This window comes from Alligator mississippiensis, chromosome 9, assembly GCF_030867095.1.
Source record: "Alligator mississippiensis isolate rAllMis1 chromosome 9, rAllMis1, whole genome shotgun sequence".
NCBI classification, from domain to species: domain Eukaryota; kingdom Metazoa; phylum Chordata; order Crocodylia; family Alligatoridae; genus Alligator; species Alligator mississippiensis.
The window spans coordinates 23,378,583-23,397,402 of record NC_081832.1 but is presented as its reverse complement, the minus strand read 5'-3'; the positions used below and the strand labels follow the sequence as shown (position 1 = coordinate 23,397,402).

Genomic DNA, 18,820 nt, shown 5'->3' with positions numbered 1-18,820 from the left:
TACTCAGGGCTGTTCTGAACTGTTTCCACTAGGTAAATGTTGGTTTCTGGTACAGCCAGAGTGGGAGGGACTTATTTTGTTGAAGATGAACCCAGGGTCAGGAGGGAAGCCAGGTAGATGTTCTTTCTACTTCAGTGGAACTGCATTGACTTCCAGCAGCCAAGAGGTGCAAAGGATGGTGCTGGGCTGGCTGGCTGCTTGTGGTCCTCATGACACAGTTGTGCTCACAGTCTGGGGCAAGATCCACATGAAATTGAAGCTCATTGTTTACAGCATAATGAAGCAATCCATTCCCAGGCACAGCTTCCAGCAAAGTCATAGTGGCTGAGGAAGGGCCTCAGGCATCTGGCCAGCTGACTTCAAGAGGCCTCCTGGCTGGGAGCCTCAGTGCATTGTAGTGATCTCTGTAGTTTGTTCAGTCTCACTCGCACTTTGGTTTTCACCAGGTTGTGCGTGTAGAGCTGGTGAGAGTATTTTTGTGGCTGATTAGTTAAGCTCGTAACACTTTAACAAAGGGAATGCAAAGAAAAACAGTGATGATAACATTTGCTAATGAAAGTCCTGATCCAATAGGTCCCTCAGTAATTTAATTTGTTGAAAATGGAAAGCGAGGCATTATGAGTTGAGTGCTTTTCAATAATTCATCACTCTCTAAATGCTGTGAACCTGCTGCCTGCAGCCAGAAGAGTCATTGACAACTCTGTGTTAAAAATGCACTTGTACGATTTACATGCACAGCCCACATGACTACACCCCCAAGCCTGGCCACTTATTTTTATTCCTCGGTCTAGGTATGCAGCTGGTTTTGTGCTGCCTGCTGAAAAATCTCAAGCGTGTCTAAATGTGCTTATGTAATGACCAAGCAATATACACTACAAGGGGACTTAAACTGTGACCTCCACTGCTAAAAATACAGGCCCCTCCCACATGAGCTGAAAGAAAAAGTCTGTTTAGCTAGTAGTATTAATAGACTCTTACCCAATTATGTGGGCTAACCACATAAGGTAGACACAGCACATGTTGAAACACTTGTTAATACAGTTGCTCCCAACTGGATACACAATTGTGAGTTTGGAGTTGCAACTCAGACACTTTTTTGGGAACATTTGACCTTAGTAGAAGGTGCGTCATTGTCATCATCATCACTAGCAGCAACAACAATACAACTAGGAGCCCCAATCACAGGCCAGGAGCTCACTGTGTTAAGTGTATAATGACCACAGAGCATCACATTGATTCAGTTGTGAGGAGAGGTATATCCTAATGATCTGAGCCTTGACCTCAGACATCTGTCTAAAACCACAACTTTGCTTTGAAGGGTCCTAACTAGAGGTGCACCAATATATCAGTCCATATCGGATCAGCACCAATAAAAGGAAAATTGACATTATTAGCAATTGGCTTTATTTGGCTGGTGTAACCAATAATGTCATCAATAAATGCCGCATGCATGCAGCCAGGAATGCAGTCTGGCAGCTTGGAGAACAGCATCCAGCCGGTAAGTCAGTTGGGGGAAAGGGGTGTGGGGGAGGGAAGGGGTGTGAGGGGTCAAATTGAGGCCCCCATAGTGAGAGAGAGAATGGGGCTGGGGCTGGTGATGGGGGACACAGCTCCCTGCCACTGCATGTTCCCCCGGGGAAGGCATGGGGGATATGTGCCCACTGGATTTGTGCACGGGGTGGACACAGGCTGCCCACTGTGGGCTTGGGGCCAGGGACTGTGCTGACCTCTTCCAGGTGTGGGGGGCTGGGCTGGGGCTGTGCTCAGGGCGGATGGTGGTAGGGCGGGGGAGTGGCAGCAGTGCTGGCTACAGCCATCCCAAAATTCCATGTAGCCATTCTGTAGCCACCGCCAGCCACTGCCACCCACCCCGCTCTGCCCCACCGCCACCCACACTTAGTGCAACCCCAGCCTAGCTCCCCCATTGGGAAGAGGCCAGCACAGCCCCTGGCCCTAAGCCCACAGTGGGCAGCCCACCTTTGTCCCATGCACAAATTCGGGGGACACCTACTCCCCATGACTCCCCTGGGGGACCACTTAGCAGTGGGGTCCTGCCCCATCCCCATTCCCCAGACCAGCCACCTGTGTCTCCGTCCTGTGCCCTGCCCTTCCCCACCCCGGCTGGGCAATGCCTGCCCCTGCCCCATTACCTCCCTCACCATGGAGGCCTCTATCTACCCCGCCCCCACACCCTTCCCTCCCCCATGCCCCTTCCCTCTCAGAGACTTACCAGCCAGATGCTTCTCTCTAAGCTTCCGGGCTGCATATCCACAATCATGCCTTTATTGGCCAACATGGCTGGTTAATAATCAGCCGTTGGTATCAGCCAAAAAAATCTTTATTGTTGCACCCCTAGTTTTAACTGTAGTGGGTCTTTGCCTGAAAAGAAAATTGGGCAAGGGCACTTGGGGTCAGCCACTGAGTCCAGGGAGGCCCCTTTCTGTGGCAGCCCATGTGGGTTTGCATAGGCACACCAAGCTGCTCCCACACATTGTAAATGAGATTCATTGAAAATCTGACACTGATTTCATCCACAGTTGCTGTTTATTTCCTGCTTAAAAATATAAACCCCCCACCGGTAACTGACTGCTGTGGAAATGATTGTGATGCTCTAAGTGGGGGTCAGGATAATTTGGAGTGATGGATGAAGTAACAAGAACAGATCAACTTTCAGGTAAGACCCGAATATTCCCTCCTTCCAAGCAGTGCCTGTCACCTGGCTGTGAGAGTCCCACCCCAGTAAAGCAGTACATGGCACATGTACATGAAACAAGAAGCAAACCCCTGCTTTGCACCCACCTGCAGGTAATGATAGGCTAAGTCTTGATGGCAGGACTTGGACTTCAACAGGGCTTTGTCAATGGTGGCGGATGCCTTTTGGCACACTTCCCGGGCATGGCTAAGAGTGAGTGTGGACCAGGAGCCCCTTTTGATGTAGTTGGACTCATTGTTGATGGGGATGCTGGTGCAGGGGGTGACCTTCAGGTCGTTATTGCTCTTGGAGGATTTCAGCATGTGCTCACTGATGGTGTTATAAGCGTGCATGAAGTACCTAGGCTGGCTGTGGTCTGGCTGCCTACCCAAGGTCATGAGGCCCATGGGGTTGCGGTAATTGCAGGTGTCACTGTCTAGGTTGTCGTCTGAGCTCCACCAGCCTGATATGTTAGATCTGGTCCTGCGTTTTGTCTCAGTGGTCTTTGCCCGGTCTTTGCTCTTGCTCCTCCGATTCTGCTTTGGGTCATCGGTGCCCTTCTTACCATTCACACTACCTTTGGCATTGCCCTCTAGGGACTGGGACTTGGCAAAGAGCTTCTGGACTGAGTGGACCAGGTGCCGTATGCGCCCAGGGCTCTCACTCCGGTGTTTGGAATCGCTCCTCTGGAACTGGAGGGTGCTGAAACCGTCTCTGTGGATGGGCAGCTGCTTCTCAAACTGGTCCAGGAGGTTTGCAGGGAGGCGGTTGATTTTGGTGGCTTGGGCATGGCTTGGGAAGGGGTTCTCATCTGGAACCTCAAAGTGCGAGTTATAATGGATCCGGGGGAAAGTGCTGCTGTTGGAAATCTGGTTGTTGAGTGGGAGGAGGCAGTCGCCATGGAGGGAATTTGGGGCTGGAAACCGGGGGTCCATGGTATAGGAGTCAGTGGGGCTGAGGAGATATGGGTTCCTGTCCTGGGTGGCATAGAGAGAGTCTTGAGGGGAGTCCAGGTTATCAGAGAGGTGGCGGCTTCTGTTATCTCCTAGCCCCTTCATGGTCCTGGTGGCTCTAGAGCATTGCTTCAGGAGCGGCACAAAAAGGCCTTCTCATGCGTTCTGTATCTGATCTCTTTCCTGTTGGAGTCTGTCCTGCTGCCAAAGAGACAAGAACAGGGGTCAGATCATTGAGAGGGATGATTTACCCACAGATCTTTCTGTCCAGCTAAACACTTCCACCTCACTAGGGCATCAGAGTGAGCACCTGATGAGCTCTAAAAACAAAGATAATGAAGGTTATTTCAGAGCTGAGAGAGTCAGGAAAGGAGAAGAAAGAGGAAAGCAGAAGAAAGGGATGGGAGGCAGAACACGAGTGAGAGAAAGGAATAGGAAAGGACAGAACACAGGACTATGGAAAGCACCTCAGGGAGAGGTACTAGGATAACAGGACACAGGGAGGAGTACTGTTTGCTCACCAGAATCCAAATACTTGTAGACCTCAAAGCCTGAACACAAATTGTTTAAAATAAGGATACTGCTATTTTTTGGCATCTGTACATGCTTATTTAATAATGCTTAGTCCCAAACCAGCATAATGAGGGCTAGCAGGAATGTGCTGTCAGTAAATCATGGGCTCCTGTTCCTTTAGTTCAGAGGGCTCGAAAAAACCTGCTGTCAAATGCTGCACCTAGGCCTTGCCTAAGCAAAGAGAAATGTGGAGCCAGGGATCAGATCAGCTCCAATCAAGTGGCCAATCATGTTTCAGTAGTTATCGGATTTTGTATGGGGATGATGGGCCTGATATGCCTGCTGCATGGAGTTACGTTAATGCAATGTGATAGGAAACATCTCTTCTCTGACAAGCACCCGGCTTTATGTTATTCTTTACACCAGAGGAAACTGCTTCAGTAGTGATGATCAGAGCAGTGGTGGTGCTAGGATATTCATAGGCCTGACCTAAGAGGCCATTTGGTGCTCAGTCACAGCTCTAGGTTTAGGCACTGAGTGCATAAACCACTGTGTGAGCTACTTTGATTCCAGGACAGAACTATAATTTGCTAGTTTTATTTAGCAACAATGTCCCTAAAATACTGAGAAACAGAATCAAATCACCTGGATGGGAATGATGCCTAGCAGTAAAAGTACAGGACTGGATGCTAGAACTCCTGGGCTAAGTACAGATGGTCAAAAAGCCTGAGGCTGACATGATTCAGTCTTCGCAGGTTAGTCTAAACTGTGTAGATTGAACTGATAAGCAAGTGAACAGATATTCATTTTTGATTCCAGAAATGTGGCCACATGTCTGCAGTGCCTAAGCCAGAAAGCCAGGGAATGCTAGAGCATGCCTCCCTGCTTGACTAGAGCAGGAAGTTGGGCCAAGGCTAGCCCATCCAACCTGCAAGGGGGGAGGGGGGGAGCAGTTTGCAGGGGAGGTGCAAAGCATCCTGGGATGCTGGGGGACTGAAAGTTAACTTGAATCTGGAGGGGATCTGGGACAGAAGTTCAATAAACCAATTAAACCTAAATCAATTAAGCCTGATACTACATCCATCTAGGTTTATCTTAACCTGGTTTCAGCCATTTTGAAAGTGGTTTATGTGCACTGAGCTTCTGTTGTGTTATAGATTTGAACCAGTTTCTGATCACTTATACCGGTTTATGTGTAATTTCTGTCCCTAGGCCTGGGTTCCACTCCCACCAGTGCCACAAGCTTGCTGTCTGACTTCATCTGAGAAAGCTGTCCTTATGCATGGCATCTTAAAAGTGAAATGGACTAGAAGTGGAATTGAGTCACTGAGAGCACAGTCAGCAAATCATTAAAAACTCATAGTAACTGACTAGCCTCTCTTCACTGCTCAGGCTAAGAAAAACTGTGTTAGGGGTGAAAAGGAAATGCGAGTTTTAATAATTTCACGGCTAAAAGATCAAAGATGTGATTTACAACACAGCTTTGGAAACCTGCTTTCTTTAGCATATGCACAGTTAATAGAGTGACCCTTTAAATCTATTAGTGCAGCTACCCTCCAGAAGAAGGTTCTTTTTAGAGAAAAGCAGTGCCATATTCACCCCAGGAGATGCAACTGGTACTGCCCCTCCACTTTGAATCCAGGTGATTCTCACTCCTTTCAGTCCTGCTGATTCCAATCCTCTCGGATTCCTGCTGATCATCTCAACAATGATGTCAGTACCTGGCATATCCATCTGATCCCTTTGGCAGAGCCAATGGACCCCAACCCCTGTAAATCCAGCCAATCACACCAGCCTATCCCTATGTTGAGTCCATGTGAACCTTTCGCTCCAGTGCAGATGACCTCCCCCATGGCAAATTCAGCACACCCACCCTAAAGAGAAATGCATGCTTCCTGTTACACCACTAACCTGTTCTGGTTGGCAGCAACTTGAGGTCTGCTTAATGAGTTCACTGGGAGCATTTTCAGCCTTGAATTAGAAGCAAATGGTAAGTGAAGACACTTCCCTGCAGCAACAGTCATTTGGGGGCAGCCCTACGCATGGAGGGTACAGCTGATCCAAGGAGCCTGTCACCAGGCCTGCCTTTGGGCAGTAGTGGAGAGAACATCCCCAGAGGTCCATTCCCCTGACATCTCAGACACTAGCAAGGATTTTCTGTGTTGGCTACAAGATGCCAATGCCCAGCCTGCCACCAGATGCTGAGCTGCTGGAGCAGTGGGGGCAGGGCCCAGATAAAAGCATGGTCACTATTCACAGAAATCTGAAATGCGACATTATACTTTATGAGCATCCTTAAAAACCTTGGCTCCCAATAGTAGTCAGCTCCTTTTCTTTCCCATTGCATTATTTTGCAGATGAGTACATCAGACGTGAGAGTCTCAGCATCTGGGGGAGCTTTCACATATGCTGGAAGAACAGCAAAAGACAGGAGCTTGCAGAGACACTGGAGAAGTGAAGGTGTTGACAGTGCAGCAGGGAGGGCATGGACCATGACTCCACTCAAGCAAAGATAGTTGGATAGGCAGAAAGGTCAAGGACAATTTAGGGGACTAAATCATGCAGTCAGGCTGTGGCACATCCATATGGATCTGCCCATATATATGCATAGTGCAGAATAACACAGAGGACATTAGTGAGACAGTTTACAGCTATTTATGCTAAGATAGTGGTAAGCAAATAGCCTAGGCTGGGGTGGAAACTAATTGCCTGAGGCAATCAGAGATTTCATTCCCTCCGTTCCCCTGCCTGATTGGCCAAGTGCATCATCTGGAGCATTTGACTCCTGCCTTCTTGGAAGGATCAGGTGTTGGGAAGTCCTGAGGCATGGCAACAAGCTTCCTGTGCCTCCCACCCAGTCCTCTGTTCTTAAATGATAAGGTAAACCTGATATCTTGTGGGTCATTTTGGCTAGGGACAGGTCCTCAGTGAGTGCAACCTGGTGTAGCTCCATTGACTTCAAAGGATTCTACTGACACGAAATGGGCTGAAGCAATTTACACCAGTTGAGAAGCTGGCCACCAGGCTGTGCATAATACAGGGCTCTTCCCATCCTAACTCCTCCAGGGAACATCTCAGGTGTACCCTCCACCCCCCATTGCTCACACTTCATTGCCCAAGAAATGCAAGACGAGCAAGGGGACAACTCACCCTTAGTCCAGGAGACAAGCACTTTCCCAGCTTTAGGGCTTTTAGTAAAATTGCTAGCACATGCATTAACAGGGCACAGCCCAGCAGCCCACTGCCTGCCCTTGCCTAGGTATCACAGCAGAGCGAGATGGCTAAGCCTGCAAGACAGCCACCTTCCCACACAAACCCTTTCACCCAAAGTGCAATAACGCAGAATCAGAAACATGAAGCAGGACCTGAATCTGAGTGTTTCTCCTGCCGCAAGTATGTCCACAACAAGCACACCACCGGCACTGCTGTGGAGCCTGTCATAAGGCAGGACAGGCTAATAGTTAGCAACTATGGACTTGGTTCTAACCCCACTCTTGAGTTCCTGGCCCTGGGGGTGACCTTGGGCCAATCACTTAAGCTCCTTGGGTCTCAGTCAAACCAAGCTCTGTGGCTGGGTGAAAGCAGGAACCCTGCTGACAGCCAGCTGCTGCCTTAAAGCTGAGCCTTCATGAGGAAATAACTCACATGCACGCAGGGGTGATGTGAAGGAAGAGGAAAAATCTACAATTAAGTGAAGCACAAACTTTGACCTGAAGCAAGGAATGGGGGGGAGGGAAATGCAGGGTCCTGGCTTTATGACACAGTTTACTAGTCAAGGGCCTGGTGGCAGGAGTGGGGGAGAAATGTCACCAACTGAAGGCCCAGTCTAGGATTATTCAGAGGTAGTCATTTACTGGCACAGACAGCAACAAAGGTGAGCCACATGGTAAACCAGATGTTGTGTCCTGTGAGACGTTCTCTTGTGTGACAGTTTCTCACAATGTCCAGTTGTGTGGCCTGACATATTGTTGCCTATTCACTCAGCTGTGGTTGGGGGACAGTGGATGGGTCATTGCTGCACCTGCGGCCACTAAAGACGTGCCTGGGGGGAGGAATGGGCTGCTCATGGCTAAATCCTGGCTACTTCCTTCTCACTCCCCTGCTACCCAACTGTCTCCCCAGTGTGAAGTTCCTGTGCTTTTCCTTGTCTCTTGCCCTTCAGAGAAGCATGCTTCTGTTGTTTGGGTAACTGGCTACATACATGCACCCTGTACAGATGCCTTTCATATGGAACTTCCTACAGTACAGAGTTTGTAGACAGTACATTTGCCTTGTATAGTGCAATGTATATATACCTACTTCACATAGAACCCAGTGTATATATATGGTACCTATCTTGTATACTGCAGTATATATTCTCCCTAGCCATCTCATACAGAACACAGTGCTTAAGAACTACACCATATGGTATGTTACATAGCGTAATGTGTATTATATACTCACATACAGGGATTTTTTTCTGTAGAAATGAATATACACACAGAGGGCCAAATAAACTGATGGGCCTGAGTCCAGACTGTTCTGGCTTACACCTTCCAACCTGTTCTATGCGCACATTACAGCATCTCAGACCCACCTCTAAATGCTCAGCCCTGATCACAGGTAGGTGTACACCTCCAGTGCCCCCTCTGTCCCATGTCTGAGTGTAAACGGGAGTCTGAACATGTCAGCTAGCTTGCCATGCCAGTTGTGGGCCCAGGCAAGAGAAGCACAGTTTGTGGGAGGGATAAGGTCTCAGTTCACAGAACTCTTTCCCAGCTTTAATTTACAGTTTCTTTTGCCACCTCAGCAAGCACCTTACACATCCAGAAGGGGCTGTGAGTAGGTCTGAAGGAGCCTAGGAAACTGGGGGAGTTGAACTTACTCCAGCTCTTGCATCCCTTCCACACCAGGGCTGGTGCCTGCAGGGTGGGCCGGGGGCTGGTTTTCAAGAACAACAGGCAGGCCAAAAACAGCATCCTCCATTCTGCTTTCACAGCCTTTATTGGAGACAGCTGGGCACAAGAGTGAGAAGCAGGCCCATCCTGCCTGGTTCTTTTCCCCTGCCTGGAGTTATTTATGCTGCTTTAAAGTGAAAACCTAGTTGTGTTTTGGGAGATTTCTTCCTACAACCCACCCATCCAAGCCCTAGACCTGAGACTGGGTCAAGAAGGATATGTTCCTGGAACAATCCTTGAACCCCTGCTAGGGCCCTGAGTACTTGGGGTTCCTCTTTTCCTGTCTGATGCCAGTTTAGCTGCTCCTCCACAACTGTGTTTCACCTGTGCTGATTATACATCAACACCTGGCCGAAGTTTTGAGCTTCCTCTGTTTGTTTACACTAACCCTGGGCAGATATCACTACTTCTGGCACAAGGAGGTCTTGTGATGCTTCAGGACCAGTGCATGGACCTGAAGGCAAGAGACAGAGCAGGTTGCATGGGCTCTGGGGGAGCAGAGTCCTTTGTTTCACTTCCCCTCTGGGACTGCTGTGCCTCACATGCCCTTTATTTCCTCTCTCTCTCAATCTAAGGCCCTGACAATCTGCGTTGCAGGAATATTCAAAGCTCAGAGGGATTAGGACTTTACTCTGATATTAGTGCAACCCCAGCCTGCCTCCCTTATGCCCTAAATAATGAAGCAAAGTAGTCTGCATGCTGACACTAAGCTGGGTGGTGACATGACCATTCCTCATGCAAGATCCATCTGCAATATCCATGAGGGACACTTAGCTGAGAGAAGATCCTGCATCATCCTTGCAGCTGACTCTAGTACAGCTCTGGATGCTGATGGAATTGTTACTTCTGTGGCAAGAGTAAACCAAACCCTTCAGTTGCCTGGCAGAAGTAGTGAGGCACTGGTATTCAACTGTTAGTGCTGGTGAAACTTGCTGTGTTGATAGCTCAGGAGACTGCAGTCCTTCATGGGCTCAAGTTTTAAGCAGAGGCCAAGCCAGCTTCTTGTACACCATCCTGCTATCCTGGCTTTGCTCTGACATGGGCAGACCATGGTTTTGGAAGAGTGCAAATTCAATCTCAATGGCTTATTCTGTTCTTGGCCTTTCAATGCTCGCTAGGATGGTGACTCTTGTGAACTTGCTTCCATGGCAGAGAAATGGGAAAATGCTGATTATGTCCCATCTAGTCCATCACAGGGTTGATGCTTGGCTGTTTCCTGTAATGAGTGCTTCATTCAGGGGTAATTTCAAATATTGCTGGTCATGAGTATTCTAGAAACCTCAGCAAACAGATGCCAGATGTCTGTGACCTTCAGACACTATTGCTCACCAGATGGATCAACATACTAGGGCTACAGTTAGAATCAGACTGTCACAGAAAAGAAGGGCTGGAAGAGTTCTCAGGAGGTCATCTTTGCTTTAGTTAGGATTGAGTTAGGATCATCCTTGTCTACACCATTCTAGTGTTTGTATCACCTGGTCTTAAAAACTTCCCAAGATGGATATTTCACAGTGTCTGTGGGTTGCCTGTTCCTATGCCTAACCACACTCACAGTAAGAAAATTTTTTCTAATATCCAGTCTAAATTTCCCTTGCTACAATTTAAGACAATCACACTTTGTCTCGTTCCCTGTGGCCACAGAGAATAGTCTATCATCAGCTTCTTTATAACAACCTTTCACATATTTGAAGACTGTTATCAAATTCCCCCCTCAGTCCTTCTTGAGTTGCACTGCCCAGAAGTGGACAAAGTACTCCAGGTGAGGCCTCCCAAATGCTGAACACAGCAGATGAATCATTTCCCTTGCCTTGCAAACAATGCATCTGCGAATACACCTCAGTAGGCTATTAGCTTTTTGGAGGGGAGGATGGGAAGCCTTCCTCTGCCATTATTAATGCCTCGGACTCCAGATACCACAAGCTCCTGGTTTTAATGGGCATGTGCTTTGCAAAAATCCCTTCCTGCTTTTTGAGCTCAGCAATTGGTTGCAGAACTCATGGACTCCTGGGTACCAAACACTCCATTATCACTGTCTGGACTGAACAGCTGCAGCTGCAGAGGCCTCCTGCCATGGAAAGGCACAGAAGGGCTGTGTTTGTTGTGTTTTAGTCTCCTAGAGAATCCCACCTTGGACTCCACCACTGTGCAATTTACACCTGCAGTCTGGAATATGCTGGCTTCTCCAGTAGAAAAGTGAGACACAGGAGCATCTTGGCTGGGGGAGGGGAAGAAGGTGAAGATGTTCATTCCCTAGAGCAGGGAGGTACCAGGATCAGAGAGCAGGATGTAGCACTGGCTCTGATGGGGCTTGATGCATCTGGGCAGGCATCTGCTCAGCACAATGGCTGGCAAAAAGAGAGGCCTGCCATCTTGTTTTATGACCTAGGAAGCTGCTGCTGTCCCTTTTCTCTTTCTGGACATTAATAGTGAGAACAAATTTAAACTCTGGGAGTGGAGCTGCTGCTAAAAAAAGTGCGGGGTCAGGTGGTACCTGACACTCTGCCCCATACCTCGTCACTGTGCCAGTCTACCTCACCCAGAACCCACAGACAAACTCCCTACATCAATCTGCCAGTGCACTTCACTCCTGGCTTTTAGCCCAGCTCTGCCAATGCACCTCACTCCCCAAAAGCACCCCCAGTGATACCAATCCTCAAATCCAAAGCAGCTCAGCCACTGTCTCTCAGCCTCTTCTTGCAACCTTCTACACAGTTCCAGAAGGGGATCCCTCCAAGCAGACTTTTCTAATCATGCAGTTTTTCTGTGGGTTGCACAAGTGGTGATTAGGCAGAGACCAAACCCCTTCTTGGGCTGATCACAGCTGAATCATCACCAAGTGAGGGCTCAATGTACTTCCCCTCTAAGGAAAATCACCCTTGCAGGGTTTTCCAGGCAATTCTTGCCAATGGCAATTCCAGGTGCTGAACAGACAAAGCATGTCCTCAGAACTATGGTCACGATTCAGACATATGTCTCTGTGGCACTGTGCCTTATTTCATATTATCGACATGGAAGTCATGCCTAGAAGCATCAGGGATGTAGCAGGGCACACTGCACTAGGTGCTGTACAAACCCGGAACAAAACAATGGCCCTGCCCCCATAAAGCTTACTCTCTAAGCAGGCATATTGTTCTTTTAGCTGTATTGTTGTCTATTACTAATGATGCAACTCCAGAAGTTCTCAGACTCTGTGTGAAGGAAGGAACAGGTCCTGTCCCAAAGTACTTTCTTTTACCTTCATATTCCCCGAGCGTATTACTGGTTTATACCCATCAGGAGCAGGACATTAGCTCTCTATTGCATAGCAGCAACATTAACTTGAAAAGGCAGCAACATAGCCAGGCTAGGTGGATTAGGCTCACTCAAGGCCTGTGCTCTGAAGCATCCCCATCCTGATAAATCCATTCCCAGCAGCTTCTGTCACAGCCCAGTGCAACATGCAGATTTCATATCTCAGTCCTCCTTTGGCTCACCCTCCCCAGATGCCTCTTTTTGCCCGCTGAGCTGGTGACAATATGCCTGAGCAGCAGGCTGGCAGGCTCTTGGCCCTCAGCTGAGGGGGCAGAGCTGTTGAAACTTTCCCAAGCAGAGCTTTGTTCTTAATGAGTGTCAGAAACATACATGTTCTTGTGAGGCTCCCCGCTGGATTTCATCATCTCCAGGTGAACCAGCTCCAAGGCACTAACAGATCCTTGCTATCAGTCACAACCATAGCTAGCTCCTTGCTTGAGCTGCATGTTGAGTGTTTCATCCCCTTTCTGCTGCAGGCCTGCTTGCATGGGTCATTCATGGGTCAGCACCCCTCTTCTGCACAGAACTTGCTCAGCAGAGGTGTGTGATATGCTGAAAGCTGCTAGGCAGAAATGGGGGAAAATACATGAGAGAAAGGAAGAGCAATCACATTTCCTCTCTGGTTGCTGACAAGCCTGTCTCCAACTTCAACCATCAGCCTCCCTGGGCAACAGCTGCCTGGCAATGGCTGGGGTTCCAAGGGTGGACACAGCTGTCCTATCTCTTGTGAATGGGGCAAGAATATGAAGTGTGCACTGGGTGGTCCAATAGGAGGTGGGAGGCTTTGAGAGGCTACCCTTGAGGGCTTCTGCCCATTGGGGTGGAAGAAAAGGCTCTCTTCACCTTTGGCCAGGATAAGACACTGGTTCTGTGGGCTGTTGGAAAAAGGTAAGGATGACGCAGAGGATTTCCCTTGTGGCAGCCTGCGGATTCTGCTCAGGTCAGAGGCCTTCCACAGAGCTTGCTATCTGCCTAGGAGATTGTGCATTGGAGTTAGACAAAAGCAGGACTTGTTTGATGTTGCCTGATGCATCTATGCAGAAAAACCTGACTCTTATTTCACCTGCAAACTTACGTCATGTTCAGGTACAAAGTTGTAATGCAGGAACTTCACTCACTGGTTTGCTCTGTGCTGCCAGCCCCCAATGTACCAAGCGTGGAGAGCTGCTGAGTTCATACTGCTCCATCTCCCTTATCTCCCGCAGCAGTAGAATGCAGGGCCCGATTGGGTAAATGCCTGCACCAGTGACCAAGAAGGCACCTGCTTGAACAGCCACTCAGTCTGTAATGGAAAGTGCATCAATATGGGTACATGTTTGGCACCAGCATTGTCCGACAATCGGGCCCTGTATTCTACTGCTGCGGTCGGACAATGCTGGTGCCAAACGTGTACCCATATTGATGCACTTTCCAGTTATAGACTGAGTGGCTGTTCAAGCAGGTGCCTTCTTGGTCACTGGTGCAGGCAATTACCCAATTCATGCACATGACTGCTATATGTACAAGTTAAGCATGCAGTTGCCTCTGCATTTTGCATGTACATTCATGGTTCTAACATGCGTGACAGTCAGGCTCATGGAGCCACTTTCCTCCAAAAACACCCCTTTTTGCAGCCTCTGCCTTGCAGCTCACCATCAGTCACATCCCACCCATTCCTTCTAATAGGTGCACACACACTCACATAGACTCTTGTCATGCCCTCAGAGAGAAGCCATTTTGCACATGCCCTTGGTGCCCAGCTACAAAGCAAGCTGGACTGGGAAGGTCCAGGTTGTTGTTTCAAGTCCCTAATCATTCTGACTCAGCAGAATTCAGATAAACTAAAGAACCATGCAAGTGCCAGGCAGCTCATAGCTTGCTTGTGCTCTAAAGTTAACATAGTGTCAACCAGTTGGCTAAAGGACTGAAACCAGGAATTGAAAGAAATGGAAGAAATAGTAATAGCTCCAAAGTAGGAAAGAATTCAGTCTTCTGAATCTAGTCTACGGAAAGAGATCAAACCTGCTAATGGTGATACTGCCTGACATGAATGAATAGGCAGGGAGACTGTGGCAAACTTTAGAAGGGACCAAATCCTGAAACTGCTATCCTGATCCTGGCTTATTCCTGACCCCAGGACCCTAAACCTGGCTACTTTGCCTTGGCTTATTTCTGACCACCATTCTGGTTCTTTGACTCCAGTCATAACTTTGGTATCTGGACTCTGGTGTGATTGCCATCTCCAAACCCTGGCCATGACCTTGTTCTGAATTTTTACTCCGGACTCACGTCCTTGACCCTGAGTCTGACTGCGCACGGCCTAGTTGTGAAAATGCCTGACCATCTCAACTTCATTCAACCTGCCCCAGTAGAAGCCACCATGGTTCTCCGCTGTGCGGCACTCAGCTGATTGTTGCCCCCAGCGGGGTTTCTTTTGCTGTTCAGTCCCATGGCTCTGTTGACCCCCAGATTCTCACTGCATTTTGGGTCCTGCACCTCAACCCATGGATTAGGATGGGTTGACACTGAGCCCTAAATGAAGAGCTATTTTTACTAAGCCACTATTACAATTAGGTAAGTGTGGAGCCTGTGTCTAGCTCTGCCTGGCCTATCAGGGTGTTGCCCCTCCCCTCAACTCGCCTGCCACGACTTGGATGTAATCAATTACCTTTAGAGGGGTCTACAGTGGTGATCTTTATCCTGGGTGAGGCCTCCCGATAGACGGTGTTACTCACGGTTGAGTGACGCGGTGGTCCACAGGGCTCCACCTCCCCTACACCCCGTCCACACGCCAACCGCTGGGTGGTGCGTTCCAGATGTTTCCAGGCCCTGTATGACGGCCTCAGACCGGATCCCCGGTTCCCGGTCGTTCTACCTCTTGCTGGGAGTAATTCCTCCTTCCTCCCTTCTTACAGAAAATATTCCTCCAAATCAGGAGGAGATGGTGGGTGCTCCCCCTGGTTCCAGCTCCCTCCTGGAGCCTCCGCTGTCTCCCCTCTCCTACCGGCAGCTGAGCGCTCCCCTGCCTCCTGAGCATCAGCTGCTTCAGGGTACTGAGAGAGTGCCTCGGCTTGCACTCTCTGACCACCTTTCGCTCTGCTGTTCGCGAAAGGCGTACAGCTCTTAGATGAGCAGCCTGCTTGAGACCCGCAGGCTGGGTCCTCTCCGCTTTGTGCGAGAGCCCGCAGCACGGGCAGCTCACCCGTACTCTCTCTCCCTGGCTCCCCCTGGTTCCCTGTCCTGCCAGCATTTTTAAACCTCCCTGCCACGGCCGCTACGGCTGCTGGGATTGGCTCAGCTGTTCGCCGCGCCGGGAACAGCTGTTGCCAGAACCGGCATAATGGCGGTTCGCACGGCTGCGGATGCGGCTCCTCTTCCCGCTGCTCTTCAGCCGGTACGTATGCCCCTCTGGGGGCTTGCTCTCGGGGTCTGGGGTCTGTGGGTCCTCCCTTCTCTCTCTCACTAGCCTGTGGGGGCACTTTGCCGCCACAGTAAGTGTTGCAAACAATAAAACCTTGAGCCAGATCTGGGCATTCCATATATATATATATATATATATATACACACACACACACACACACACACACATATATATATATATATATATATATATATATATACATATATACACCCCCCCCCAGATCTGGCTCAAGGTTTTATTGTTTGCAATACTTATGTAATTGTAGTAATAGCTTAGTGAAAATAGCTCTTCATTTAGGGCTCAGTGTCAACCCATCCTAATCCATGGGTTGTGGTGCAGGACATATATATATATATATATATATATATATATATATTGCAATCAGATCTGATTACAACGATACATCTCATGAAGCATATTTCTTCAGGAAAACTTAATGTAGATGTTGATCTGTCTTTACTGGGATTTCTCACAATATTGACAGTAAATATGCCTCTTATAATGCAGAAAAAGGGGATCAATATTTCAACTGGAAATCTCCTGACTTGTATTAGGAGAAACTTTAGTTATTGAATTTTTTGTCCAGTCTGCCAGCCATAAAGCACATCATCATCTGCTGTATTTTGTCCTCTGTAGATGTTGTGCCTCAGAATTAAACAAAACTGCCTTAAAGATCATAGCATGGAGGAAAAGAGAAATGAGTAAAGATGGGAAACAGATAAAGGGTCAGCTGAGACAAGGAACAGAATATAGAGGACAGGAGATACAGAGAAGATGCAACAGAGGCCACAGAAAGGAAGGCTCTTTCACCTGTAATCGTATGAGGGCAAAAGGATGGCTGTCTCCTTAGGGGAGGGGAATAGAGGACAATGAGGACTGTGCCATGGGTAGGAGGGCAATTTTGAAATGCATGGGAAACCAGTAGGCTTGCTGGGAGCAATAACTCTCTATTTCACGATGATGTGCTGCTGTATCAATTATGCATGCATCTTGCCTACGCTGGAATCTGAGAAGCTGGGATTCAAGGAGGACAGATTTTCCTCATACAAGAAGGGGAGTTCCTTTGATTTAATGGCAACAAAAAGGTGCCTTTCCCTCCTGCACAGCACTCTGCTGGCATCAAACCCTGTGACTGGCATTCCCATGCCCCTGGGTGGTGGGTGTAGGTGAATTTTGCCACTAGTACTGGGAGATGAGGGCCCTCCATTTCTTTCCAAGGCAAAATAGTGCAAATCCCTCTGTCCTGCTGCTCCCTTGCTGACTCCCACCCCAGTAGGGCAGAGGTGACAGCAGTCTCTCTGCTGAGCCAATATCCCCCTTAGCCAGATTAAGCTGTTTTCATTACATTTCAATTCCCTTCTGCAATCCTTACTGCTTCCCAGAGAGATGCGGGGAGGGGGAAAAAAACCCCTCTTTGCTGCCATGTTTTTAATTTGGGAGGATGAAAAGCATAAAATTGATTTTCCCAAATCCGTGACCCCTGCAGCTTGCAAATTTATCAAGGGTTGTGAGCTGCAGCAGCTGGACCTGGACTGTTCCTGCCCTGCACAGCCTGAGTTGCCCCAAGCTGCCCTGCCAGGATGCTTAGTTCTGCCTTCTTTGATGGAGCATCAGGGAGTCACTGACAACTCCCCAGGGCAACCTTCAGCCACGTGCTAGGCACACCACTGGCCCACTCTCTGGGAAAAGCTCATGATTCCAATGCTTCAAGGAAGAGCTACTCAGTTATCACAAACCATGAGGCTCCATGAGGAAAGGGCAAGGAGGGAGGTAACCAAGAGAAAGAGGAGGGGATTTGGATCAAAGGCAGACAAGCTTTAGTGAGTTGAAGAAGTCAGAGGTTTCCTGACAGGTAGCTGGAGGCAAAGGCACATTTCTGCTCACCAAAGAAGGAGCCAAGGTTCCAGGGGAAAGAGCTGCTGTGCCCCTCCTCCCCCAGCTTATTGTAATAGGGTCTGTCTTCACTTACTCAGCCCTGGCCCTGCTTTGATGGCTGGGGAAGATGGCAGGCAATGCCACATGACACCCCACAGGTCTCTGTCCCTTAGGTTCTCTGCATCCCAAAAAGCAGCTGTGTGTGAAACAAGCCTGAGCTTCATAGATCTCACATGTTCCAACAAGTGTGTGAACCTAACTCAGGGGCGCACAATTATTTTGGGCCAAGGGCCGCTTACTGAATTTTGGCAAGCCATCGAGGGCCATATGACAGGCAGCCCAGGGCAGATAAATATTAATTTTCTAATTTTTTTAGGCCAGATAGAATGGCCTGGAGGGCCACATCTGGCCCCCGGGCCACATTTTGCCCACCCCTGACCTAACTTGATAGTGCTGGGGTTAGTTTTCCCTCTGATGAAGACTGGGAAAGCTCTGAGTGACAGCTAAGGTGCAGGAGATGTCTGCCTGCAGATTCAGGTTGGCATCACTGGGCTCATGATCAGCGGGTTCACTTTGCAATCACAAGGTTTAGAAAAATAAATGCAAGCTCCAATCCTGCAGGAGTTGATGGCTCTTACCCTGGATGGCTTCTAGCTTGGCCTGAGCAAAATCGTCATGCCCCGCTGAGATCTCTCTCCAATGGGATCCACTGTTGCTATTTTCCTCCTTCCTTCCAGTGATGTCTCAGGGGAATTACAGGTCTGAGGGCATGATCCAAGTCCTGCTGGAGATGATGGGAAACATTACGCTGGGCTTCAGTGAGCACTGAATCAAGCCTTCTTTTTGACATGAGAAGCTTCCATTGTAAGGGAGGCTTCACTGCATATGATATTTGCCCTCCTAAGGTAACTGATGCCTCATGGTTGCCTCCTAATATAACTAAAAGGATTAGGTCTCTCTCATTTTGGTTCAGTGCATTTGACAAAAGGAAGACAACAGGTGGAGAATAGAGTCCTGGAATACAATGCTGATAATGGTTAAAGATGTATGGACGATCCTATACATCCATTATAAGACCATACTGTCTTGGTAGAGTGGTACAGCCAAGGCTGAGTCTCTGGAATCATGATGCAGGCATAAGCTCAGAAAGCAGCAGCCT

At 48.7% G+C, this 18,820-nt stretch overlaps 1 protein-coding gene across 7 annotated transcripts in view; it reads right to left on the bottom strand.

The window, feature by feature from the left end:
- The window catches only part of DLGAP4 (DLG associated protein 4), a 352,337-nt gene that overhangs the window by 113,367 nt on the left and 220,150 nt on the right, over positions 1-18,820 (bottom strand). For 3 of the 7 annotated variants that reach the window (XM_019484656.2, XM_059733236.1, XM_019484660.2), the window contains 3 exons: positions 18,300-18,442; positions 6,070-6,129; positions 2,800-3,846 (listed from right to left, as the gene is read on the bottom strand). In XM_019484656.2, the coding sequence (XP_019340201.1) occupies positions 2,800-3,750 (951 nt within the window). In that variant the 5' untranslated portion in view covers positions 3,751-3,846; positions 6,070-6,129; positions 18,300-18,442. Of the gene's footprint in view, positions 1-2,799; positions 3,847-6,069; positions 6,130-18,299; positions 18,446-18,820 lie in introns of all 7 variants that reach the window. The other 4 variants (XM_059733235.1, XM_019484657.2, XM_019484659.2 and 1 more) reach the window with 4 other exon arrangements.